This window comes from Dryobates pubescens, chromosome 8, assembly GCF_014839835.1.
Source record: "Dryobates pubescens isolate bDryPub1 chromosome 8, bDryPub1.pri, whole genome shotgun sequence".
Classification (NCBI taxonomy): Eukaryota; Metazoa; Chordata; class Aves; order Piciformes; family Picidae; genus Dryobates; species Dryobates pubescens.
In genome coordinates this window covers 42,347,676-42,374,232 of record NC_071619.1, presented here as the reverse complement: position 1 = coordinate 42,374,232, position 26,557 = coordinate 42,347,676, and the positions used below count along the sequence as shown (strand labels likewise).

Here is a 26,557-nt window from a genome sequence, read left to right as displayed (position 1 = left end):
GGAGGTTTCATTGAAACAGAAGGAAAAGCTTTTCCTTTGAGGGTGCCAGAACAGTAAACTAGGCTGCCCAGAGAGAGGTTGTGGAGTCTCCTTCTCTGGAGACTTCCAAAACCCACCTGGACATGTTCCTGTGCAACCTGCTGTAGGTGAACCTGCCTTAGCATGGGGGGTTGACTAGATGGTCTCTGAAAGTCCCTTATAATCCCTGCCAGTCTGATGCTCTGACAAGTCATGATCAACAGTTGCAAACCAGAGTAGGTAAGGCACTCTAACAATTACTTTAAATAGTCTTTAATGTGGCTTTAACGAGTTTTTAAGTAAAACAGAGGAAGTTATTAACTGAACAATATAGAAAGTCAACTAAGGCCCTAAGGCTACTTTGCTACTTTGCTATATCTAACAAAGAGTAAGTTTGGTGGCTTTGATTTGAATGTACCCTGAGCTCAGCTTTAGTTTTGTGCTCCACTGGGCATGCTTGCCTGGATTTGAATCCTAAACGACTCTCTGTGTCTGTGCAGTCAATTCCTGAGGCCTCACTGGAGTTACAACTAATTCACTTAACTTTGTGGGGTCCTTTTCTTTTCCCCATGCCTCAGAACAGATTGTCAGTCCCTATGTCAGCCAGACAGGATGGCACCTGGGGAAGAAGAACCCTGTGTATCAGTACAGGTTGGGGCTGACCTGTTGGAAAGCAGCTCTGGGGAACAGGATGTGGGAGTGCTGGCGGGCAACAGGTTGACCAGCAGCCAGCAATGTGTCCTTACAGCCAAGAAGTCCAACAGCAACCTGGGGGGGCATTCAGAAGAGAGTGTCCAGTAGGCCTGCTCTACACTGGTGAGGCCTCATCTGGGATACTGAATCCTGTTTGGGGCTCCCCCATTCAAGAAGGCCAAGGATCTACTGGGGAGAGTCCAGTGGAAAGCCACAAAGATGATGAGGGGACTGGAACATCTGCTGTGAGACCTGGGGGTGTTTAGCCTGGAGGAGACTGAGGGGGGAATCTCACTAATGCTTATCAATATCTAAAGTGTTAGTATCAGGAGGATGGAACCAGACTCCTCTTAGGGGTGTTCAGTGACAGGACAAGGGGCAATGGGCACAAACTGAAACACAGAAAGTCCCAGTAAAGAAAAACTTCTTTCCTTTGAGGGTGGCAAAGCACTGGATCAGGCTACCCAGAGAGGTTGTGGAGTCTCTGTGGAAAGTCTCCAAAGAGTTATGGAGTCATTCCATACCCACCTGGACATGTTCCTCTGTGATTCACTCTGGGTGGTCCTGCTCTAGCGGGGAGGCTAGACTAGATGATCTCTGGGAGGTCCCTTCCAACCACTACCATTCTTTGATTCTGTGATCCAGCTGTGCTCCTAGAACATGCATTTCCAACTAAGGTGTTCCAGACCTAGTCAAGTTAGGAACATTAACTTGCTTCTCTCACAGCCATGGAACAGGAGCAGTACAGTACCTGCTAGGTTGCCATGATGCTGTTTACAAACAAGATCCTTATTGCTTTCTTTGAGATGCTGTATTAAGCAAGGAACATAAACATAAAGCAAATGTTACCAGTGAACAGAGGATGAAGTTTTAACAATTAAGTTAATTGGGGGGGGGGGGGGGAAATAAAAGATGCAGGATGTTTCAAATGCAGCTGGGGAGAAGCCAGTTTTGTATGTCCAAAGGAGAGTTGGAAGCAACAATCTCTACACCTGAATTCCCAAATCTTCATTTCAAGGACAGGAGTGTGGCAGAGGGGAAGAAGGTTGTTCAGACTCTGTGCTTGAAAGTAGAAACCAAAGTCTTTTGAGTTTGCTCTCGAGATTCACACATTCCTGCCAGCAGCACGGGCTCTGTCTTGTGCTCCACTTGGTAGAAGGGACAATGCTTCAGGTGCTCCGACATGGCCATGACCTCATTGTGCTGCCATTTGTTAACGCTGGAGAACAGGCTGCTGAACTGCCAGATCTGATGTGGGGAGGGGAGAGAAATTGGGCAGAGAAAACAGGCACATTGGTAAAAACAGAAGAAGATTTTAAAGTCTGTATATGCTTATAGTGGGTGTGTGTTACTTGTACTGGACCAGGCTAGTGAGCAACTGAAGGTGCAGTGCTGCCATAGCAAGTAAAAATGGGACCAACATTGTTACGTGCCTCATGTTTGCTGGTTTTGTGGCTTTAGTCTCCACCTGCCATTTTTAACAGGAAAGTATCCTTCTGGTTTTGCTGTCAATCCAATGCAGGTGTTCTGGTTTTGCTGGGACAGAATCCCAGGCCAGCCATGGGCTGTAGACCACTAGCAGTCGAGTCAGGCAGGACAGCTGAGTTGGCCACAGGTGTATCCCAAACCACGAACACCACACACAGTATAAAGGAGGCTGTTTGCTAGGGGAGAGAGGATTTCCTTGCTAAAAGCCTCCTGTTTAGGTCTCACATTTTGGCTCATTGCCAGGGGAGGTATAGGCTGAATGTTAGGAAGAAATTCCTCCCAGAAAGAGAGATTGGCCATTGGAATGTGCTGCCCAGGGAGGTGGTGGAGTCACCATCACTGGAGGTGATGAGCAGAGACTGGATGAGGCACTTGGTGCTATAGTTTAGTTGATTAGATGGTGTTGGGTGATAGCTTGGACTTAATGATCTTGAAGGTCTTTTCCAACCTGGTTAAATCTATTCTATTCTATGCTATGCTGTGCTATGCTGTGCTGTGCTGTGCTGTGCTATGCTGTGCTGTGCTGTGCTTTGCTGTGCTGTGCTGTGCTGTGCTGTGCTGTGCTATGCTATGCTATTCCTTTCCTTCATTTGGGGACTGCCTTCCTGGATAGTGTAACTGCTGCACTTTTGTTGGGCTAAGTATAAAGTCATATAGTTTGCATTGGCATTGGTATCAGTTTGGTTATTATTGGTTATTTGGTTATTTCATTAAACCCATTTTCATTTCAGCCTTCTCTCCTTTTCCTGATTCCCCCTTCTCTGCTGGGGAAGGGTCACTGGAAAGAAACTGCTGTGATTTAGCCCTACATAGATGTTGTAGTTTGAGCTGGGTGCCCCCTGCTGTGTTTACTTCCTGTGTCCAGAAGTCCAGCCCAGAGGGGTGGACACAGGAAATTGGGTATTTCATACATAATTCCTGCACCACTATAAGATGCAGTGCAGGGTCTGGCACTTGCTCGCTCTTCCTCCTCCATCACCCGGTAACTGGAGGAGATGTCTGCTGGCTTTGGGCCTGGCTAGGCTCAAGGCCACAGGGGATGGGCAGTCTCAGATCTGGCCAGCTGAGACTAGCCCAGCAGTGGGGAGGAAGAAGGAGCCCTGGGGGTCTTGGGTGTAGCCTCAGGTGGGAATGGGATGTCTCTGGGTTTGCTTTGGGATCTCTCTTTGTCACTGCACTTCAGGTTGTCTGCAAACATTCACTGCTTTCTATTTAAACTTTCATCACTTTTGCAATCTGTTTGTCTGAGTTGTTTATTGCTGCCCGTGGTGGGGAGAGGGGCCTGCCTCAACCCAGCACAATAGAGCAGGGCATGAGGAAAAATAGGAGCAGGGAAGTCATTCTACCCCTGTACTCAGCACTGGTTAAGCTACACCTTGAGTCCTGTGTCCAGTTCTGGGCTCCTCAGTTTAAGAAGGACATTGAGACACTTGAAGGTGTCCAGAGAAGGGCAACAAAGCTGGGGAGAGGTCTGGAGCACAGCCCTGTGAGGAGAGGCTGAGGGAGCTGGGGTTGCTTAGCCTGAGAAGAGGAGGCTCAGGGGTAGACCTTCTTGCTCTCTACAACTCCCTGAAGGGAGGTTGTAGCCAGGAGGGGGTTGGTCTCTTCTCCCAGGCAACCAGCACCAGAACAAGAGGACACAGTCTCAAGCTGTGCCAGGGGAAGTTTAGGCTGGAGGTGAGGAGAAAGTTCCTCACAGAGAGAGAGATTGGCCATTGGAATGTGCTGCCCAGGGAGGTGGTGGAGTCACTGTCCCTGGAGGTGGTCAAAAAGGGATTGGATGTGGCACTTGGTGCCATGGTTTAGTTAGTCCTGAGGTGCTGGGTGACAGGTTGGACTTGATGATCTCTGAGGTCTTTTCCAACCTTATTGATTCCATGATTGATTCTATGACACCTGATCAGCCATCTGTATGGAAAACTCCACCACATCATCAGTATGATCCAAGGTGTTTATACAGCAAAGTGACTCCAGCATGCTTGTGTGATACATATCTCAAAGAAACCTGACTTCAGAAAGACTTTCCAAAGCATCTATCAGCAACTTAAAGTAATTAGCATATAGTTTGTGCCAGCCTAGTACAAGCCTGGGGAATCTAAGATTAATTTTATTCCTAGAAGACACAGAAACTTGTACAGAACAAAACCCAGGAATGTGCAGTTAAAATGCTCTGAGTCTGTTTGCATTGATACAGAGGACTCTGTAGGGATACACTGGCAGGTAGTGCTAAGAGTGTGATTAAAGTCACTTTAATACTTGCTGGATGCCATTAAGTAATTAAAATAATAGTAATTAAGTCATAGTAGATTTCTTCTCCTTAAAGTTCCTTGCTGTGGAAGAAGGACACTGCGTGGGTGTGCTCTGCTTTAGATTACCTGACCTTGTTCTGTTCCCAAATATTCACAGCTGTTAAACACAGTAGGTTAGAAATCTGTGCTAATTACAAATAGGATGTTTTCAAGCAGAGTTTGTGTACTGGAAATGAGATCATTGTGTGGTCTCTACACAGAGCTGACACAAAAAGAGTTTGTTAGTCCTCAGATTCAGTGCTGCTGCTTTAAAATTTCACCACAGTTCCCAGCTAACTGTAAAATGATTGCTCACTTGGAATTTCTTCCTTTTGCTGAAGGAAGCCATGTCCTCCAGTAAATTATTTCAGCAGATATTTCCTGGTTTGGGTTGAGATAATTCAACCTGTAGCCACCAAACCACAGCTGATGTTTTCTCTTAATAGTCATAAACTGCACAGCTTCCATTTGATAACCACTAGGTGGAGATCTTCAGGGGCTTGACTGGCAGCCAAATCCTCAAATTATTTCTGGGCACCTTTCCCCAAATCCCTAAGTTGTTTGTTCCTAGATAGAATCATAGAATCAATAAGGTGGGAAAAGACCTCAGAGATCATCAAGTCCAACTTATCACCCAACACCTCATGACTAAACCATGGCTCCAAGTGCCACATCCAATCCTTTTTTGAACACCTGCAGGGATGGTGACTCCACCACCTCCCAATTACTTTTTCTGGCAAGAACTTTCTCCTCACCTCCAGCCTAAACCTCCCCTGGCGCAGCTTGAGACTGTGTCCTCTTGTTCTGGTGCTGGTTGCCTTGGAGAAGAGACCAACCCCCACCTGGCTACAACCTCCCTTCAGGGAGTTGGAGACATCAAGAAGGTCTCCCCTGAGCCTCCTCTTCTCCAGGCTAAGCAACCCCAGCTCCCTCAGCCTCTCCTCACAGGGCTGTGCTCCAGACCCCTCAGACCTCTGTCTTGTTTTCTTGGTCATGTTGGAGTCTTTGTGTTATTCTTTCAAATAGTTTCATGTCATAGCAGCAGCAATGCTATTGGCTAGAAAAAACCTGTGTTCACATTTTTCTTCCAGGGTGTGTTAAAGGGCCAGTAAGGTTGGCAATTTTCCAATGCAAACAGTGGACGACCGGCTTTGCAGGTGAGGGCTTCCTATGTCCATGCTGCCCCCTCAGGTGCTCACAACCTGAGTCAGACACTCATGACAATCCTGTAAACTGTTAAACATAGCATTATGGAATTGTTTTGGTTGGAAAAGACCTTTAAGATAGAGTTCAACCATTGCCTAACTCTGTCAAGTCTGGGGCTAAACCATGTTCCTCAGCACCACATCTCTGCTTCTTTGCAACTGCACCAGCAACGAGGATTCAGCCACCTCCCTCAGGAGCTATTCCCAGTGTTTGAGAACCCTTTCAGTGAAGAAGGTTATTCTAAGAGTCAACTTAAGCCTCCCCTGGTGCAATCTGAGACTATTTTCTCTCATCCTATCACTTGTTACCAGGGAAGAGACCAACACACACTGTGCTGCAACCTCCTTTCAGGGACTTGTAGAAAGGCAGCAGGTCTCCCCTCAGCCTTGTCTTCTCCAGACTAAACAATCTCATTTCCCTCAGCCACTCCTCACAGGATCTGTTCTCCAGACTCTTCACCAGCTTTGGTGCCCTTCTCTGCACTTGCTCTAGCACCTCTGTCTTTCTTGTAGGGAGGGCCCTGAAACTGAACCCAGTACTCAAGGTGTGACCTTGCCTGTGCTGAGTACTGGGGAACAATCTCTTCCCTGGAAGTGATCACTCTTTATGAAAGCCCTTTGGGGCTGATCAGAATGCCTGAGCTCTTTAGATCTTTTCACAATGCCTTTTCATGCCTTTTTTTTCCCCTTCACCTTTTTTGGTGCTCTATAGCATGTTTGAGTTTTTAGTTCTTTAGAAATCCATGTGTAATTCTTAAATATCAGGAAGTCTCAGTTCCCAGTCCCTAAGAAATGATGCACATGCAAACAGGTTACTCAAGATAAGCTTGGGTGGGAACTTTGAGCTAGTCGGAAGTTGTCCAATTAACTTTCCTACCGTTGCTAGATGTACTTTGCCATGACCCCCAGCAACTGCAGTCCACATTGAGAATGTCATGAACTTTCCCCACACCTGCATGCTCCTAGGCAGCATCCCTTGCTATGCTTGTGTATTTCATGGAGAGAGCCAATTTACTCTCTCTTCCCCAGTGTCACAGTGACTTGCCTTTTTGCGAGCTCTCCACGAGGTACCACCATGGGAATACCTTTTTTTCTCCCAGACCAGCAGGACCATTCCCCTCTCTTGAAGAAGAGTGGCACAGATGTCCCTCATCAGCACTGACACTTGTGACAGCTGAGATAAACTGAAGCTGTCCAGGAACCCTGCAATGTACTTGAGCACTTCCACTGGAAGGCTGCTCAGCAAGTCCTTACTTCTCCCTCGTTTAGTCAATGTGAAATTGCACTTCCCTGATTCAGCAAGGAGGGTGTCCACTTCTGGCTTGATAGCAAAGGTCTTGAGATGCTTGCTGTATATAACCTTGGCCTTAAGTCCATCCGGGCGGAAGTGATTTTGAACAAAAGTACATCCCAAGTAGGCCAGAGGGCAGCGGTGCTGGAACCATCCGTCCAGGCACGACTGGATATCAGCATGCACGTTCTTGAAGTGGGAGGGGAACTCATCCCTCCTGAAGAAATGACTGCAGGTAAATGTGAAGGCTGAACTGCTTTTGTTGTGTCTTCTGGTCACACATTCAGTGTAGAGCTCCATGTGGAGTTCTGGTGGGCTCTCGTGATCCAGGACATCTGCTAGAACAGCACTGGAGGAGAAGGGCTCCAGGTGAAAGCTGTGCGTCTGTGTTGCGAAATCCACAAAGAGCCCATCGATGCCCCTTGCTTCAGAGATCTCATGGCCCTTCAGCTCCTTTTCCAGTGCACACAGCAGCGTGGCTTTAACTACATTTGCCTTAGGTAGCTCTTCTAGGCTTATTCCCAGTTCTGAGGTATCCACTGACTTGTCTGAAGTTGGTATCCTGTGGCCCAGCGCATCTCCCAGGCGTGCTCTTTTGCCACAGTAACTAACGGGCACTTTGAAGGTGTAGACAGTCTTCACCTCCTGAGCTTCCAAGTTCCCATAGACAAAGTCTTTTTCTTTTGGAGTGCAAGCAGCTAGCTGGCCAAAGCGGATGAGCATTCCCCCATGATGTACCAGGTACATGTTGTAATCACCGACACCAACTTCCTTTTTCAGCCTCTCCAGGACCCCTTCTTGCCAGGGAGCCAGTCCTGTCCTTTCTGTACTCGCTGTTACTTGTTCAGGCTTTTGGTCTTTTGCCTTTTCTGCACCATCAGGTACTCCCTTTGCCTTCTCTGTGGAGCTGGCAGAATGATGGGCTGATGCTGGTATCTTGGAAGCCTCCTCTGTCCTTTGTTCTGCACTGGCTGCTGAGCCTGTTACCTTGCAAGCCAGGACCTCTTTGCTGAAAATGTTCTCCCAGGTTTTGTAACTATCCAGATCCATTCCCTCTTTGTCCTTGGCCAGGTCTTCACGCTCACATTGACTGAGCTCAGACAGGTGGTTTTCACCTCCTTGGGACCCACAGGCTACTCCCCCCACAGCTCCTTCTTCCCCGCCCATGGCTTCATCCATTAGCTCTTCAACTTCATCTTTTTTCCTCCACTCTGGAAAGAAGTTGGCTAGTTTCAAAGTCCTGAAAAGTATCTTCTGGTCTCTGAGCGCCAAGGCTGTGTCCAGACACTCTTCATTCAAGGTCTCCTTCATGATGTTTTTGTGGAGGGTTGTGTCTGAATCCACATTTGGCCAGCGGTTCCACTCCATGGAACAGCAGACAACACTGGCGGGACAGGCCTGGAGGTGCTTTGCCAGCTTAAAGCGAGCCATGGAGAAAGGGCAGCCATAGGCTGAGTTGAGGCAGGAGACCTGTTCTAAGGGACAGAGCAACTGGTGCTCCTCCTCCTTGCACATATGGAAGGTGGCCCCACAGTGTAAGCGGCAGCTGATCACCATGCAGGAGACAGAGAGCTCAACTGGTGCGTGGCAGTGCCGGCTGAAACATCTCTCGCAGTGCCGGTGCTGCCCAGGGGGAGCCTTCTGCAGCCGGTGCTGTGTGTGGCAAAGACAAGAAGACAAGAGTTAGTGCCCAAAGGAGCAAGGGTGGTTACAGACCCTCCCTGCCCACACTTGGTTTCTACAGGTGAAGTGCTGTGGTAAAACTGCCTACCTTGCCATGGGGTGGGAAGGCAAGTGGATTTAGCACACTTCTGGACTGAGGCCATTTACAGCAAAGCAGGTGTTTGTGTTCAATGAGGACCTGCAAAGCTGGCCTGCCAAAGAGCTGAAGGGTGGAGTCTTGTGAAGATAAGATGGCCCTGTTTTGTCTAAAACTGATGAAGCAGGGCTCAAATAACATAAACAGCCAACTTCAGCGCGGATTCTGAGGGCTGGGGTGCCTGAGAGGAGACTTTGCTTAATTAACTACATTTTTAATACTAAAATTGATGCCTATCTCTTCCAACAAGGAAAATTAAGTACATGCTAAACTTATAGAATCACAGAATGGTCAGGGTTGGAAGGCACCTCAAGGATCATCTAGTTTCAACCCCCTGCCATGGGCAGGGACACCTCACACCAGATCAGGTTGCCCAGAGCCACATCCAGCCTGGCCTTAAAAACTTCCAGGGATGAGGCTTCCACCACCTCCCTGGGCAACCTGTGCCAGTCTCTCACCACCCTCATGGGGAACAACTTCTTCCTAATGTCTAATCTAAATCTACCTTCCTCTAGCTTGGATCCATTCCCCCATGTCCTATCACTACCCAACATCCTAAAAAGTCCCTCCCCAGCTTTCTTGTAGGCCCCCTTCAGATACTGGAAGGCCACAATAAAGTCCTGTGGCAGTTTTAGGCTATGCCTTTAAAACTTAGCTGCAGTTTTACAGCAGAAAAGTGGAAAAATATAAATAAATCACTATTGGGTGTAAAAAGGAAAACAAAAGATGATTCTAAACAAATTCATTGGACAAAATGTCTGGGATAACAGCAGCTGTATCATAACAATCCTTCGCATTTCACTTCCATTCCCATTCCTTTTCTTTGCTCTTCTTGGCTGCTCTGCTTCACTCTGGGGATAACAACACTTCTGGCTGACCTTCAGATAAGAACACTCCTTTCTCTCAACTCCTCTTTTCCTCTGGTACAGGGGGAGGAGGGAAGGGTTTGGGGGGGGTGGTGGTGCAGTGGAGCAGCTTCTCTGGTCTTCTGGACCAGGGAGGTTTCTGTGTTATTTGCTAATTGTAAATATCTGTATAATATTGTAACTCCTGTATATTTTTTATATATTCATTGCATTCCACTGTAGAGTGTAGTTTTTGCTTGTAAATACAGCTTCATTTGCTTCTAACTGAGTTAGTCTGGCTGAGTTAATGATGGGGAAAACTTTAACCCACCACAAGTCGGAGCCTTCTCTTCTCCAGACTGAACACCACCAACTCTCTCAGCCTGTCTTCATGGGAGAGGTGCTCCAGCCCTCTGATCATCTTCATGGCCCTTCTTGTATATGACTGTTACTCAGCTTTCCTCCCAAATCATGTTGAATATCACCCAGAGGGCAGGGTAGGGTATAAACCTGGGCTAGGGTATAAAACCCATGAGGGACACCTCTGTGTGCTGCTGACACCAGTACCAGGGCCAGTAAGGGAGCATGGAGGTGCAGCATGGCCAGAATCAGCACCCCCACCAGTTGAAGCAGCAGCAGATGTGAAGGGGTCAAAAACAGAAGACAGAGAAGAGGATGGTTGATAGGCTGTGCTCCTTTTCCCCTACCTGAGACACCTTTCTTAGTGAGAATTTTTCCTTCAACATACAGCTGAAGTTTTGCTGCACTTCTGTTGTATTAGAGCTCCCCACTTCCACAATGCTCTTTGAGTAGGAAAGATGATGTTTCTTTTTCATCTCTGGAAAAATTAGCTGGTCATTTGGCCTACATCTCTTCTCATCTCCCCATAAAGACACAAATGTTGTGCCAATGAACCTTCCTTTGTTCTAACACCAGCAAGGCTGAGAGTAATGATTATCTTCATGATCCCTGTTCTCTGAGCGGAAAACAGCTCATTTGCCTGACCTCATTTACCCTTAACACTTCTAGATGATGCCTACACATTGTGGAACAGAAGCTGCAGGGGACTTCAGGTAGGTTCTTTTTACTTCTGCTTTCAGGTGTCAAAACCCAAAATAAGGCAATGCCTCAGTCTGCAGTTTGGAGAGAAGCTCCGGAGTGCAGTGGAGGCTTGTTGCAAGATTATATTGTGGTTAAATCCAGCTAAATTCACAGCTAAACCCATTTTCTTTCACTTTCTCTTACAAACTGCCTTTCACCACTCTTCCCCTTGCTGTTATCAGTGAATGCTGAGTAGATAGGAAATGGGAGAAGGGGGCAGGTATGGCTCACCTCCTGCTCTGCTTGGCACCATAGTATGCAGTTTGAGCAGAAGGCGAGTGACAAATGTCTAACCTCAGCAGAGCTCTTCCCTTCCTGTGACTGGCAGTGGGGAAATAAGCCTGAGCATGCCTTAACATGGTGTCTCTCTGAGAAAGAATCCATTTTTCTTCCTCTGGGATTTGTTTCAGAGCATGATCCTGCAAAAGCTGCTCACCACTGCTCTACTTTTTCACGGCACCCTGCATACTTCTGACAACCGAGTGTCAAATGCTGCCCAGAACTGAACAGGTGATCCTGAGCTGATCATAGTTTAGATTTGGCTCATGAAGGTGCCAGTGACACCACAAGGGGCCAGAAAACAGACAATGAGGTCCCAGGCAGCAAGTAATAACACCAGTCTGTTTCACAAGTTCAGCTGCCACCAGGCAGCTGCCTGAATTTAACATTTTGCAACCAACAGGACTTTATTAAAAGCATAAGTGGAGGCTGCCAACCCAAATGCTTCAGAAATGTCAACCACCCTTAGTATATCACCAGGTTAAATGTCATCTCAAGGAAGACTGCATTTCTGTTCCCACACTTCCACATCAATGTATTTTTGGAATATATATCATTATTTCCCTCTCTTCCTCTTAAGAAAGTTGATCTGAAAAGGACATACAATTTTCCTGAGGTGCAATAACAAAAAGCTGAAGTACAAGAGCTTGATGTGTGGAGATCCTTGACAGGTTGGACTCAGTGATCTCAAAGGTCTTTTCCAACCTGGTTAATTCTGTATATATTCTGTATATTCTGTAAAAGTTATCAACACCAGGTTACTATCTTTATCTCACAACAAACTGCTGGGTTTTCATTCTTTCTCAGCAAATCAGGTAAACCAGTGTAATCTAAATAATAGAACAGAATAGAATAAACCAGGTTGGAAGAGACCTTCAAGATCATCGTGTCCAACCCATCAACCAATCCAACACCACCTAAACAACTAACCCATGGCACCAAGAACCCCATCAAGTCTCCTCCTGAACACCTCCAGTGGTGGTGACTCCACCACCTCCTCGGGCAGCCCATTCCAATGGGCAATCACTCTCTCTGTATAGAACTTCTTCCTAACATCCAACCTAAACCTCCCCTGGTGCAGCCTGAGGCTGTGTCCTCTTGTTCTGGTGCTGGCTGCCTGGGAGAAGAGACCAACCTCTGCCTGTCTACAACCTCCCTTCAGGTAGTCGTAGAGAGAGATAAGGTCACCCCTGAGCCTCCTCTTCTCCAGGCTAAGCAACCCCAGCTCCCTCAGCCTCTCCTCACAGGGCTGTGCTCCAAGCCCCTCACCAACTTTGTTGCCCTTCTCTGGACACCTTCCAGCAACTCAACATCTTTCCTAAACTGAGGGGCCCAGAACTGGACACAGGACTCAAGGTGTGGCCTAACCAGTGCAGTGTACAGGGGCAGAATGACCTCCCTGCTCCTGCTGGCCACACTGTTCCTGATGCAGGCCAGGATGCCATTGGCCCTCTTGGCTGCCTGAGCACACTACAGGCTCATGTTCAGCCTACCATCAACCAGCACCCCCAGGTCCCTCTCTGCCTGGCTGCTCTCAGCCACTCTGACCCCAGCCTGTAGCTCTGCATGGGGTTGTTGTGGCCAATGTGCAGAACCTGGCACTTGGATGTGTTCAATCTCCTGCCCTTGGACTCTGCCCATCTGCCCAGCCTGTCCAGGTCCCTCTGCAGAGCTCTCCTACCCTCTAACAGATAACTCCTGCCCCCAACTTGGTGTCGTCAGCAAATTTACTGATGATGGACTCGATCCCCTCATCCAGATCATCAATAAAGATGTTAAAGAGCATGGGGCCCAGTACTGATCCCTGGGGCACACCACTGGTGCCTGGCTGCCAGCTGGATGTGGCACCATTCACCACCACTCTCTGGGCTCAGCCTCCAGCCAGTTCCTAACCCATCGCAGTGTGCTCCCATCCAAGCCATGGGCTGACAGCTTGGCCAGGAGTTTGCTGTGGGGGATGGTGTCAAAGGCCTTGCTGAGGTCCAGGTAGATTACATCCACAGCCTGCCCCACATCCACCAGGCGGGTCACCTAATGCACTTATGAGGCCTGCTTCCGAAAGTTCTCAGGCCTCCCTGCTTAAAATGTCTCTGCTCTTGCAATAGTTCCTGCTAATCCTTACTAAAAATGGAAAACCCCAGAAGTATGAAGCCTGAGAGCAAGTCAGTGGAGGTGGTGATTAGCATGGGGCTGCCTTCTGTTGAAAACAAATAATCAATCTCAGAATTTAAGTAGTTACATTTTGAATCAGACCACTGCTTTACCCATCCCAGCAGTTTTCTTCAACATAAGCATAAGAGATGGTCTTCAGTGTGAACAGGTAGGACCTCCTGTGGTCCTTTCCCCTCACAGCCAGTTGTTAGATTGGAGAACTAGAGGTTGCTCAGTTATTGCTTGGAGCTACTTCCCTAGATACCTTCAGCTGCTATCAATAACTTAGCCCAAAGGCTGCTGCAAGTAGAAAACTTGCAACTTCTGACTTTCTCCTACTTGCTGAAGGGGCTGCAGTCTAGCTGGGTTCAATCTACTGTGAATCTTAGTGGAAGAGTAAAAGCAAGTGATAAGGACAACCACAGAGTCGTAGAATGCTTTGAGTTGGAAGGGACTTTTAAATGTCATCGAGTCCAACTGCCAGCCATGGGCAGGGACATCAGCTAGATCAGGTTGCTCAGAGCCAGGTTCAGCCTGACCTTGAAGGCTTCCAGGGATGGGGCTTCTGACACCCCTCTGGGCAACCTGTGCCAGTGTTTCATCACCCTCACTGTAAATAATCTTCCTTTTGTTTTGCAGTTTGCATTTCCCCTCTTTTAGTGGAAAACCATCACCCCTGGCCCTGTCACAACAGGCCTGTCAAAAAGACTATCCCCACCTTTCTTATAGACCCCCTTTTAAGTGTTGAAAGGCTGCAAGAAGGTCTCCCTGGAGCCTTCTCTTTGACAGGAACTGGAGCTCTGTTTCCAAACAGGACCCAGGGAACTCTTTATTTTTCTTTTGGGGGGGGTGCGGGGGGTGTCTGCAAAAAGGAGACAAATGTTTTTGGCAAGTCATCCTATCACACCTGTTGTTTGCAGCAGGGACTACCACAGGCCCAGAAGACACTTGTTTGAGAAAGAAATAGACATTGTTGGCAAAATCATATTTATTTTTTCCCCCCACTAAGGCTGAAGCAAACACAGGAATGACATCAATCTAGGTGCAAGAGCTTGTACAGCCCCAGTGGTGGAAGGCACAAACAACACTGGAGAAAGAAAAATGTTGGGAGAGGCAACGCTTGTGGGTTCCTGCCACCACTAAGGACCACACACTCGTGTTTGAACCTGATGTGCTTTAACTATAGAATCACAGAATCATTAAGGTTTGAAAAGACCTCTAAGATCATCAAGTCCAGCCATCAACTCAACACCATGCCCAGCATGTGCATTAACTATAGAATCACAGAATCATTAAGGTTTGAAAAGACCTCGAAGATCATCAAGTCCAGCCATCAACTCAACACCATGCCCAGCATGTGCATTAACTATAGAATCATAGAACCATTAAGGTTTGAAAAGACCTCTAAGATCATCAAGTCCAGCCATCAACTCAACACCATGCCCAGCATGTGCATTAACTATAGAATCATAGAACCATTAAGGTTTGAAAAGACCTCGAAGATCATCAAGTCCAGCCATCAACTCAACACCATGCCCAGCAAACCATGCCCCCAGGTGCCATGGCTACATGTTTTTTGAACACCTCCAAGGATGGTGACTCCACTACCTCCCTGGGGAGCCTGTTCCCGTGCCTGACCTTCCTTCAGTAAAGAAGTTTTTCTTATTATTCAATCTAAACCTCCTCTGGTGCAATTTGAGGCCATTTCTCTTGTCTTCTTGTCTTATTGCTAGTTACTTGGGAGACCAACCCCCACCTCACTACAACCTCCTTTCAGGTTGTTGTGCTCAAGACATCTTTGTTCCCTCCTTTGTAACTTCCAGTGCTGACCAATACCTGTTTACACCTCCCAGTGAATTAATGCCATTCCCCACTTGGTCTTGCAGAGTAAAGGGTGAAGGGAGGTTGTAGCCAGGTGGAGGCTGATCTCTTCTCCTAGAGACTGGGAGAGCAGGGCCAGGGGAGGTTCAGGCTGGATGTTAGGAAGAAGTTCTTCCCACAAAGATTTGCCATTGGAATGTGCTGCCCAGGGAGGTGGTGGAGTCACCATCACTGGAGGTGTTTAGGAAGAGCCTGGATGAGGCACTTGGTGCCATGGTTGAGTTGATTAGATGGTGTTGGGTGATAGGTTGGACTTGATGATTTCGAAGGTCTTTTCCAACCTGGTGAATTCTAGTCTAGTCTAGTCTAGTCTAGTCTAGTCTATTCTAAACACATCCTTGGTGTTCCCTTTACCCATGGACAAACTTACCACTGATGAATAAAGCTCAGATACCTTCCCCATTGTTTGCATTTGAAGAGCTTGAGCCAGCAATGCTGGCCTGTTATTACCTGCTATTACCTGCTATTACAGTCCCTGTCTTGTTTTTGACTTCTGCACAGGAGTGACCCAGAGTGCTGGCCAGGGTGGCCCCAGCCAGCCCTTAAATACATATGGTTTAGGGTGGCATCTGTCCTGCTTTCCGCTGTTCAGTTGCATTTACTCTTATGTGGCTCAGAGAAGTGGGAGATACACATGGGTTTATTTCACATTGGCAGTATCCTTGCTGCTCTCATTCTTGAAACATTTTGCTGCAAATATAATCTCTAAAAATAGTGCCAGCTATGACTTGCATAAGGTCAGAGGAAGGCTGGGTACATTACACTGCAGTAAAAACATGAAGATGTGAACAATACTTTCCACTGCAAAAGTAACACTCAGGAAGAAGGAACTGATAAATGCAAATATATCAGGGGCACAGGCCCTGTGGTTCTCCAAAACACTGAAAGGAATGGCTGCAAAGTTTCTGGAGAGGAGTCTGCTTTCATACTGCTCTACAGTGAAATGAATGCTGGTGGAGGAGAAGCTCAACAGGAGCTCTCAGTGTGCACTTGCAGCCCGGAAAGACAACCAGATCCTGGGCTGCAGCAAGAGAAGTGTGGCCAGCAGGGCAAGGGAGGGGATTCTCCCCCTCTGCTCAGCTCTGCTGAGACCCCACCTGGAGTCCTGCCTCCAGTTCTGGAGCCCCTATGACAAGAGGGATCTGGAGGTGCTGGAAGGTGTCCAGAGAAGGGACACAAGGATGAGCAGAGGGCTGGAGCCCATCTTATGGTCAAGCTTGGGAACAGGCTGCCCAGGGAAGTGATGGGAGTCACCATCACAGGGCTGTTTAAACAAATGTGTGGACATGGCACTCTGGTTCATGGTTTAGTGGGCATGGTGGTGTTGGGTTGGTGGTTGGGCTTGCTGATCTTTGAGGCTTTTTCCCAACCTTCATGATTCTATGGTTATGTAAGCAGGAAAATTGAAGTGAAGAGTGGAGCAAATGAAAGGAGCACAATGGCTATGAGTGTTCAGGATCTACCATACCTGATGTGAAAGCAAAGCAAATACCAATGTGATGGGCCATGAGGATGAGCAGAGGGCTGGAGCACCTCTCCTGTGAGGACAGACTGAAGGAGTTGGGGCTGTTCAGGCTGGAGAAGAGAAGGCTCCCAGGTGACCTAATTGTGGCCTTCCAGGATCTGAAGGGGGCTACAAGAAGGCTGGGGAGGGACTGCTCAGGCTCTCAGGTAGTGATAGGACTTGGGGGAATGGAATGAAGCTGAAGTTCAGGAGATTGAGGCTGGAGGTGAGGAGGAAGTTCTTCCCCATGAGAGTGGTGAAGCCCTGGAATGGGTTGTCCAGGGAGGTGGTTGAGGCCCTGTCCCTGGAGGTGTTTAAGAGCAGGCTGGATGAGGCTGTGGCCAGGCTGATCTAGTGTGGGGTGTCCCTGCCCATGGCAGGGGGGTTGGAACTGGATGATCCTTGTGGTCCCTTCCAACCCTGACTGACACTATGATACTATGAAAGCCCTCTGAATCACATGTAGAGGATGTTTTGTTTATGAAAAGTGACCATAGTGGAGCATTCTGAGCAACAGCCTTTATCATTATTCAGGCACTTTTCAGTTGAGTTTACTACATCTCTAACTTGTCTATGTTGTTCTTTTCAGACAAATGGTTGCTCTGCCTCTCTTCTCATTGACAAATGTGTGAAGCTAGAGGAGAGGAAGAATATAGGATAGAGATTTTTTCTGATACTCATCATGGTTTGGTTCTCCTATTCTGAGATGTCAGGAGCTCTGTGTTTTAACTGATGATCTGGTTAGCTCTGTGGTTTAGTTGCTGGTACTACTGTCAGGGCACAAATAACAACTTTCAAAACCCTGAGCTGAAGGTTTACAAATTATAGACTAGACTAGACTAGACTAGACTAGAATAGAATTGAATTAACCAGGTTGGAAAAGACCTTTGAGATCATCCAGTCCAACCTATCACCCAACACCATCTAATCAACTAAACCATGGCACCAAGTGCCTCATCCAGGCTCTTCCTAAACACTTCCAGTGACAGTGACTCCACCACCTCCCTGGGCAGCACATTCCAATGGCCAATCTCTCTTTCTATGAAGAACTTCTTCCTAACCTCCAGCCTAAACCTCCCCTGGCACAGCTTGAGACTGTGTCCTCTTGTTCTGGTGCTTGGATACATAACATCCAGAGGCAGGTGACACAGAGGTAAGACAGGTGATGAGCCACTTCTCTAAGGCTTCTTGTGTCCCTGAAACCTGCAAAGCTTCCCAAGAGCTGGGTTAGAAAACAAAAATCAGGTCAGAAATGCTTCTCTGAATCATATTCAAGCTACTGAGGAAAGAAAGGATGAAAATTACAGCCCACAGGCTGTCCACTTTGGTAAACCATTATTTTTAGACTGTCATAACAGCAAGTCCAGTAAGGTTTAAAAATATACAGCTGCTATTTTAACTGCAGATATGTCTGTGTCTGGAGGAGATCTGTCCAGTGACAATAACTTGCAGTTTGTAAATCAAATACAGTGTATGTATTTAATTCAGTTGCAGTCACTGAGCCAAAACAATCAACTGCTTTCTTATTTGGTATTTGCTGTACCATAGAATTGTTAAAACTCTTTCTGTTGGAAAAGATATTGAAGATCATTGACTCCAACCATTCTCTGATTCTAGCAAGGCTGGTGCTAAACCACCCCCCTCAGCACATCTCTGTGCCTTTTAAACATGTCCAGGGGTAGGGATCCAACCATCTTCCTGAGGAGCCTGTTCCAGTGTTTGAGAATGTTTTCAGTGGTTTCTTCTAATATTGAACCTCAGCCTCCCCTGGGACAGCTTGAGGCCATTTCCTCTTATTCTGTCACTCCTTACTAGTGAGAAGAGACCAACCCCTACCTCTCTACAAGCTCCTTTCAGGTTGTAGACAGCCTCCTTTTCTCCAGGTTAAACAACCACACTCAGCCACTCCTCAGAAGACCTATGTGACTGACCACATTACATACTAAGGTTATACATTCTGCCCAAGTTCTTGACACAGAATGAAGGGATAGCTCCAGTTTTTAAACCCAGGGCTACCAGAAGCCTTAGAGAGTGCCTCTGAGAGGAGGCTGAAAAGGAACATACACCAAACTAAGATTTACAACATGAAAAGTACCTTAGAAGCCAAAAACCTCAGGAACAGTTTGCATCCACGTTCTAGAGTCAAGGAGAATGGAATGGAATGGAATGGAATGGAATGGAATAGAATGAATAGAAGGAATGGAATAGAATAGAATAGAATAGGACCAGACCAGGTTGGGAGAGACCTTCAAGATCATCGTGTCCAACCTATCATCCAACACCACCTAATCAACTAAACCATGTAACCAAGCACCCTATCAAGTCTCCTCCTGAACACCTCCAATGATGGTGACTCCACCACCTCCCTGGGCAGCACATTCCAATGGGAAATCACTCTCTCTGTGAAGAATTTCTTCCTAACATCCAGTCTGAACCTCCCCTGGCACAGCTTGAGACTGTGTCCTCTTGTTCTGGTGCTGATTGCCTGGGAGAAGAGACCAACCCCCACCTGGCTACAACCTCCCTTCAGGGAGTTGGAGAAAGCAATGAGGTCTCCCCTGAGCCTCCTCTTCTCCAGGCTAAGCAACCCCAGCTCCCTCAGCCTCTCTTCATAGGGCTGTGTTCCAAAGCCCTTATTGAAGTTATACAGAACATTACAACAGAAGAAAATGTGAATAACTTTTGGTGAAGTGTACAGGGTGGAAAGGATCTTTTTTCTCTATTTCTTTTAATCCTTGTTACCTACCATATGGTGTTCATCTAGTTTTTATCACAGTACTGAAATCCTGAGGTCAATATAGAGTTACTGATATCCTTACAGGGTTTTTCAGTATATTTACTACCTTAGTATCTGAGGAGGTTCACAACCAATAGTAATTTATCTTTGCAGTAGTAGAGGTACACTTGAAGGTTGAAAGATACTGTGACTTCTGTTTGGCAGATGGAGACTTAAAGTATACAGAGATGAAAATAAATAGAATTCCATATCATATTATACATTATATATACATATATATACACATATATTACTATATATATGTGTGTGTGTAGGCTGGATGTTAGGAAGAAGTTCTTCACAGAGAGATTGGCCATTGGAATGTGCTGCCCAGGGAGGTGGTGGAGTCACCATCCCTGGAGGTGCTTAGGAAGAGCCTGAATGAGGCACTTGGTGCCATGGTTTAGTTGATTAGATGGTGTTGGGTGATAGGTTGGACTTGATGATTTCTGAGGTCTTTTCCAACCTGGTTAATTCTATTCCATTCCATTCCATTCCATTCCATTCCATTCCATTCCATTCTATCCTATTCTATATAGATATATAACTAACTATATATACATCTGTGTATATAGATATAGATGATATATATAGATAGATATATAGAGATATATAGATACAGATATAGAGATAGAGAGAGATAAAGACATAGAGATAGAGGTAGAGATAGAGGTAGAGATAGAGATACAGATACAGATAGAGATACAGATAGAGATACAGATACAGATAGAGATACAGATAGAGATACAGACACATATCAAGCACGGAGATGCTCAGGTTCTGATGTTACTCTTGCAGTTGCATGCCTCCTGCACAAAAATCCTAGCAGAGCCAGCTGTAGAATCATATTTTCTAGAAAAGCATCTATGTCTCCTTAGAGATATTCCTCTCTCTTCATGCAGCACTCTTTCCTCAGTCGCTACACTCAGCCAGAAATCAGGCTGGGCTCTCTTTTTGCTAAACAGATGCATTTGTTTCTTGGAGCTGAGGAAGGAACCAGGATACTGTACCACATCTACATGATGGTGGGTGATTTGTACATGATGAATTGGTAGAGTCACCATCCCTGGAGGTGGACAAAGCACGTGAAGACATGGCACTTGGAGCCATGGTTTAGTGGGCAAGGTGGTGTTCAGCTGATGGCTGGACTTGATCTCAGAGATCTTTTCCAACCTTAATAATTCCCTAATTCTTGGGAGCCTAAGTTCTCTAAACTCCCATCACTAGATATCACAATAAAAAGTCAATTCAAGAACACTGCTACCTGGAATCACAGTGACCTCTATCTAAGTCAAGCCCCATAGCTCAACACCCACACCAGGAACAGCCACAGCTTGAGTAACCACCTTGGCATTAGGCATAGCAGGTTACTGTCCTTTATGGCACATCTGCCATTCAGATTGAGCTTGGATATACCTTGCCAGCCAGGCTTTAAATGAGCCAGGCAGAAAATATGGTACACTCAAGGCAGGTGGAAAGGGAAAATAAAAGATAGATAGTAAATCTCCACCAGTTACACTAATAACTTTCTACTGAGCATGTGCAAGATACAGCTTCTTTGAGGCTCAGACCCTGAAAAAGTTCATATGGATTTTTTAGGGGCACTTTGATTCCAGGACAACCCTTCTGGTGAACCTCAAGTCCTCAGTATAAGACATAACAAAGTGAGAAGGTTTTCTGTGGGACCTGTTAGATAAGGCCACAGCTGGAAGGCCGACGCTGTGACAATTAAGGAGCTAGTCCTTGTACTGTCTAGCTGGGAATCAGCTGGCTGAGACTGTGGTGCTACATGGCAATAATCATGAGTCACTCACTGAACAGGCTGCAATTGTTTTATACTGAATAAATAAATACAGCTTTAAAATGACAGAGGTTGAGTATGTCCATGGCATAGTGCATCAGCCTGGCCAAGGCTTCAATCCACCTTCCTTGCTTTTCTTTCAGAGCACAGCTGCTGTTCAGGTTCTCACAGCAGCACATCAGCTTCTCCTCAGCTCCCTCAGCATGGCATGCAGGACCATGGATCTCAAGAGAAGCTATCACACCTTCAGGCCTCCTCCTTGCCTGGTAAATCTGTGCTGCACATAGGCAGTAAAGTGGCATGTGAGAGGTCCCTGTGCCGTCCTTGGGAGAGACACAACCTCTCACTTTGGACTGATAACCAGGAAATGGCTTTGATTTTGGTATGAGTTCAGCAATAAGGTTCAGAGCAGTTGCAGTTTGAGTAAAAAATAGCCCAAAATGTTTGGGGTTTTTTTTCATGTGATGTTTTATTTTATGCTGTAGTAACAGTCTCATTAACATCCTTCTCAGAAAACTTCTTGAGATAACCCAGTGAGCAAAAGAAAAGCAATCTAGCCCAAGGCAGGTGCCCACTATAGAGAATTTCAGAGCTATTAGTTAAAGGCTAAGCCACAAAACCAAACCCAGGTAAGATTCCTGAATAAAAACTGCTACACAGCCACAGCTATAAATGGTGCAGTAGTATCTGTAACCCTTGTAATTCTTATTTCATAACCATTCACTCAATCTGCATGAGCAACACCAAGTTTTCAGTCTGAATCCACACCTTGGCATCTTTTCCCTGAGGTTACTAAGGATGTCCTGAAGATCTTTTGATTTTCACAGCTTGCCACAGCAACCATTACACTGCAAAAGTTTAGACCAACTCCAGCTCTATTTGCAAAGCCTTACCTTAATCATAGAGCCCCTGGGTATGTAGCAAATGCTTGCTCTCCTGGTTGTGCTCAGCTGGCTTGATAGGAGGTAAGGGAGGACTGCATGGAAAGAAACAGGAGGGAATGGGAGGACACAGAGCGAGCCCAGACAGAAACATCAAGTAGTTTAGGGATGTTAAAAATAAAACCCATGCATGTGACCATGTAGCTCAGCTTACAGAGCAGTCTCTTCCACTGTATTTGTTAACACTGTCATTTCTGGAGTGCTGCTCCACAAAGAAGATGAGACAGGCAGAAGCAGTAATACTCTATGCCTTCTGAATTACAGGGAAACCCTACCCAGAGTGCTGTGTTAACACCCTGCTGTTCTGATGCCTGCAGGTTTGCCCTTTACACCTTAACCCACACCATTTTGTGGTTTCTTGTGATGGAATGGTCAGTGTGCCCCTGGCCTCCATTGTCACCATCTCTGGGAGCTGATGCAGACAGCAATGGTGGGTTTCTGACCTGCCTGGGCAGGAGAAGGCAGAAAGAGAGAGGGCAGAAAGAGAGAGGGAATGGCCAAGAGTTGAGAGTTGGGCAGATCTTCCTGCCCTCTTCCCAGTGACTCCCAGAAGACAACCCAGCTCCAGCCCCTTCACTGCACAAGGGCCTGCCAGCCACCAGGAGAAATCCTGATTTGGTGATTTTGCTTCTCCTTGGTGGGTGCTCACCCCACCTGACTGCAAAGACACCTCATGTGACCCTGCCATCATGCATGACCACTTCTCACCACCTCAGAAACACATCACAACATGTTTTGGCTGTGGCAGTGGCAGCTCTGACATCCTAAATCTTGATGATCTTGTTGCTTGGATTTATCTTTCTCTTTCCCTATCTGCAAGGCTGACTTTCTTCTTTGGAAACAGCACAGACAACTGTGTTTTCATTTCCAGGCCTGAATAAAATGCCAGTAGGTGACAACCAAGGCTTGCTGTTGCCAGTTGTAATTTAGTTGTGCTAAATATGGTTAGCAGTCAGGCTCTATGGCCTTTTTTAGGAAGGGCTGGATTATCAGGATAACATCTGCCTTCCCTTTGCACTGGGGAAAACGGGGCCCAGTGGTAACACACCTAAACCCAAACTTCACACAATCACAACATGATCTGTTTAGTCCATCCACTTCCACCACTGACTTTCTCACTTCAGGGTCATTGTTCAGCCTTCAGAGCTGTTGTCTTTTTAGACTCTGATTAAAAATATTCTGCTTGCCTGCATCCCTTTTATGTGAAGTGAAAAATTATGTTCAGAATTCTGTATTCACAGTTTAGGGCTAAACTTCCTTCAGCTGAATTATGCTTCTGAAATACTTAGCACTTGAGAAGTAGCTGTTGTCAGAACTGAACCTACCTTCTGTCTTAACAGCAGCTGATCACAGAATCACAGAATCAATAAGGATGGAAAAGACCTCAAAGATCATCAAGTCCAACCTGTCACCCAAACCTTAGGACTAACTAAACCATAGTACTGAGTGCCACATCCAATCCCCTCTTGAACACTTCCTGGGATGGTGACTACACCACCTCCCTGGGCAGCACATTCCAATGGCCAATGACTCTCTCAGTGAAGAACTTTCTCCTCACCTCCAGCCTAAACTTCCCCTGGCACAGCTTCAGACTGTGTCCTCTTGTTCTGCTGCTGCTTGCCTGGGAGAAGAGACCAACCCCCACCTGGCTACAACCTCCCTTCAGGGAGTTGTAGAGAGCAAGAAGGTCTCCCCAAGCCTCCTCTTCTCCAGGCTAAGCAACCCCAGCTCCCTCAGCCTCTCCTCACAGGGCTGTGCTCCAGACCCCTCCCCAGCTTTGTTGCCCTTCTCTGGACACCTTCCAGCATCTCAACATCTTTCCTAAACTGAGGGGCCCAGAACTGGACACAGGACTCAAGGTGTAGCCTAATCAGTGCTGAGCACAGGGCACAATGACTTCCCTGCTCCTGCTGGCCATGCTGTTCCTGATGCAGGCCAGGATGCCATTGGCCTTCTTGGCCACCTGGGCACACTGCTGGCTCATCTTCAGCCTACTGTCAACCAGTAGCCCCAGGTCCCTTTCTGCCTGGCTGCTTTCAGCCTAATTTCAGATCTCCATGTTTCTAGACAGTCTGAAATCTGGTGGTTCTTTTCACTGTGTTGCCCAGTGATGACACAGACCTGCCCTGGGCCTGCCTCTCTGTATTCAGTGCTCTCACAGACTCATATAACACAAACCCCTAAATTGTACAAATCCTTGCTTGAAGGTGATGGCTGTACTCATCTGTGGTGGCCTTTTAGGGTGATGTACGACAAGATGTGCAGAATGAACACAGTTCACCATGCCTGAAAATGTGTATGCAATGAAGAGAAGGAAGCAGAAGAGCAAAGGTGATGGGAAATGGTAACTCATCCCTGTACCTGCAGCACACTGTTGTGTTAGCTCAGCTGCACCTGAAATCAGATTCTAGGCAAAACCAGAACTTCCAAATCTCTTCCTCCATCCCTACCTGTGCACATTTGATAGAAAGTATCTCAGGAGTGCCAGACAATACTGCAACCAGATGTCTAGCTGCAGTACAGATGTGCTTACTGCTAGGGTATGAAAGAGAAGTGTGACTGTTCCTTAATTTTTTTGGTGCTTTAGGACAAAGCTGTTGCCTGTCTGCTTTAACCTCTTCCCTCAATTCTATGGACAGATATGCTATGCTATAAAGGAACCCTATGAAATATACCCACTGAATATACCCAGTGTGTACTCACTGGGTAAAATCTGGCTGACTGGCCTGGCCCAGAAAGCAGTACTGAATGCTGTTAAATCCACTTGGTAGCTGGCCACAAGTGCTGCCACTTCTCTTTAACCTTTATCAATGATCTGGGCAAGGGGATCAAGTGCTCCCTCAGTAAATTTGCAGATGACACCAAGTTGGGAGAGAATGTTGATCTGCTTGAGGGTAGGAATGCTCTGCAGAGGGACCTGGACAGGCTGGACTGATGAGCCAAGGCCAGTGATATGAAGTTCAACAAGGGCAAGTGCTGGATTCTGCACTTAGGTCACAAGAGCCCTGTGAACACACCAGGCTTGGGGAAGAGTGTCTGGAAAGCTGCCCAACAGAGAAAGACCCAAGGGTGTTGATCAATAACTGGCTGAAGGTGAGGCACCATGTGCTCAGGTGGCCAAGAAGAGCAACAGCATCAGGCCTGTATCAGGAAGTGTGACCAGCAGGACCAGGAAAGTGATTTTTCTCCCTGGACTCAGCACTGGTGAGGCTACATCTTGAGTATTGTATTCAGTTTCAGGCCCCTCACTTCAGGAAAGACATTGAGGTGCTGGAGTGTGTCCTGAAAAAGGCAACAGATCTGGTGAAGGGTCTGGAAACAGTAAGGAGCATCTGAGGAAACTGGGGTTGTCTAGCCTGGAGAAACAGAGGCTGAGACCTTCTCACTCTCTTCAAGTCCCTGAACGGACGTTGGAGGAAGGTGAGTGTTGGTCTCTTTTCCCTAGGAACAAGTGATAGGACAAGAGGAAATGGGCTCAAGTTACCCCAGGGAAGGTTTAGGTTGACTATTAGAGGAAAGTTCCCTCAACAGGCTCCACAGGGAGGTGGCTGAATCCCCACCCTGGAGGTGTTTCAAAGAGGAAAAGCTAGGGTGCTGTGAAGTATGGTTTAGCACCAGACTTAGTGTAGTTAGAGAATGGTTAGGCTCAATGATCTCAAAGGTCTTTTCCAACCAAAACAATTCTATGATTTGATTCTGTTGTGGCTTTTCCTGCTAGCTATACACCCAGTACTGCTGCTGTACCTACCTTACCTTCACCACTCTGCTGTGTTCAGTCTTAAAACTGTACTGTCTATCACCAGTGAAACTGAGAAATGACATCTCTTTTCACCTGTGCTCCTCAGCATGCACAGAAGGTGCTGTGCTTCACTTGCAGTGACATGGTTCACACAGAATTGCAGAAGCATAGGGGTTGGAAAGGAACTCTGCAGATCACCTAGTCCAAAGCCCTCCTAGAGCAAGGTCATCCATAGTAAATCACGCAGAAACATGCCCAGCTGGGTTTGGAATGCCTCCAGAGAGGGAGACTCCACAACTTCTCTGGAAAGCCTATTCCAATGCTCTGCCATCCTTGAAGGGAAGACTTCTTTCTTTGTGTTTATGTAGAACCTCCTCTGCTCCAGTTTGTGTCCACTTTCCCCTGTCACTGGACACCCCCTGAGAAGTGTCTGGCTCCATCCTCCTGACACTTGTCCTTTAGATGTTGAGAAGCGTTAATGAGATCCCCGTCTCCTCCAGGCAAAACAGTCCCAGGTTTCTTAGCCTTTCCTCGCAAGGCAGATGTTCCAGTCCCTTCATCACCTTAGTGGCTCTCTGATGGACTCTCTCCAGTAGTTCCTTGACCTTCTTTTACTGGTGAGCCCAGAACTAGAGGCAGTATTCCGGGTGCGGCCTGATCAGGGCAGGACAGAAGGCAGCGGCAGCGCTGACAGGCGTCAGGTTACGCACCAGCGGCCTATCACCGCCCTGCGCCAT

General features: G+C 46.9%; 1 protein-coding gene across 1 annotated transcript; it reads right to left on the bottom strand.

Moving 5' to 3' along the window:
* Nucleotides 1-1,646: 1,646 nt before the first annotated feature.
* Nucleotides 1,647-26,557, bottom strand: FBXO40 (F-box protein 40). The gene is made up of 3 exons (XM_054163910.1): nucleotides 26,513-26,557; nucleotides 6,738-8,636; nucleotides 1,647-1,959 (listed from the first exon to the last, which is right to left on the bottom strand). The coding sequence occupies exons 1-3, from the start codon at nucleotides 26,555-26,557 to the stop codon at nucleotides 1,762-1,764; spliced, it is 2,142 nt and encodes a 713-aa protein (XP_054019885.1). The 3' UTR covers nucleotides 1,647-1,761.

Coding starts and splice junctions, on each gene's coding strand:
- FBXO40 (XM_054163910.1), bottom strand. CDS start 26,557: ATGGCGCAGGGCGGTGATAGGCCGCTGGTGCGTAACCTGACGCCT. Junction 8,637..26,512: donor TGGTGCGTAACCTGACGCCT/GTCAGCGCTGCC, acceptor TGCCACACACAG/CACCGGCTGCAGAAGGCTCC. Junction 1,960..6,737: donor CGTGGAGAGCTCGCAAAAAG/GCAAGTCACTGT, acceptor TCCCCACATCAG/ATCTGGCAGTTCAGCAGCCT.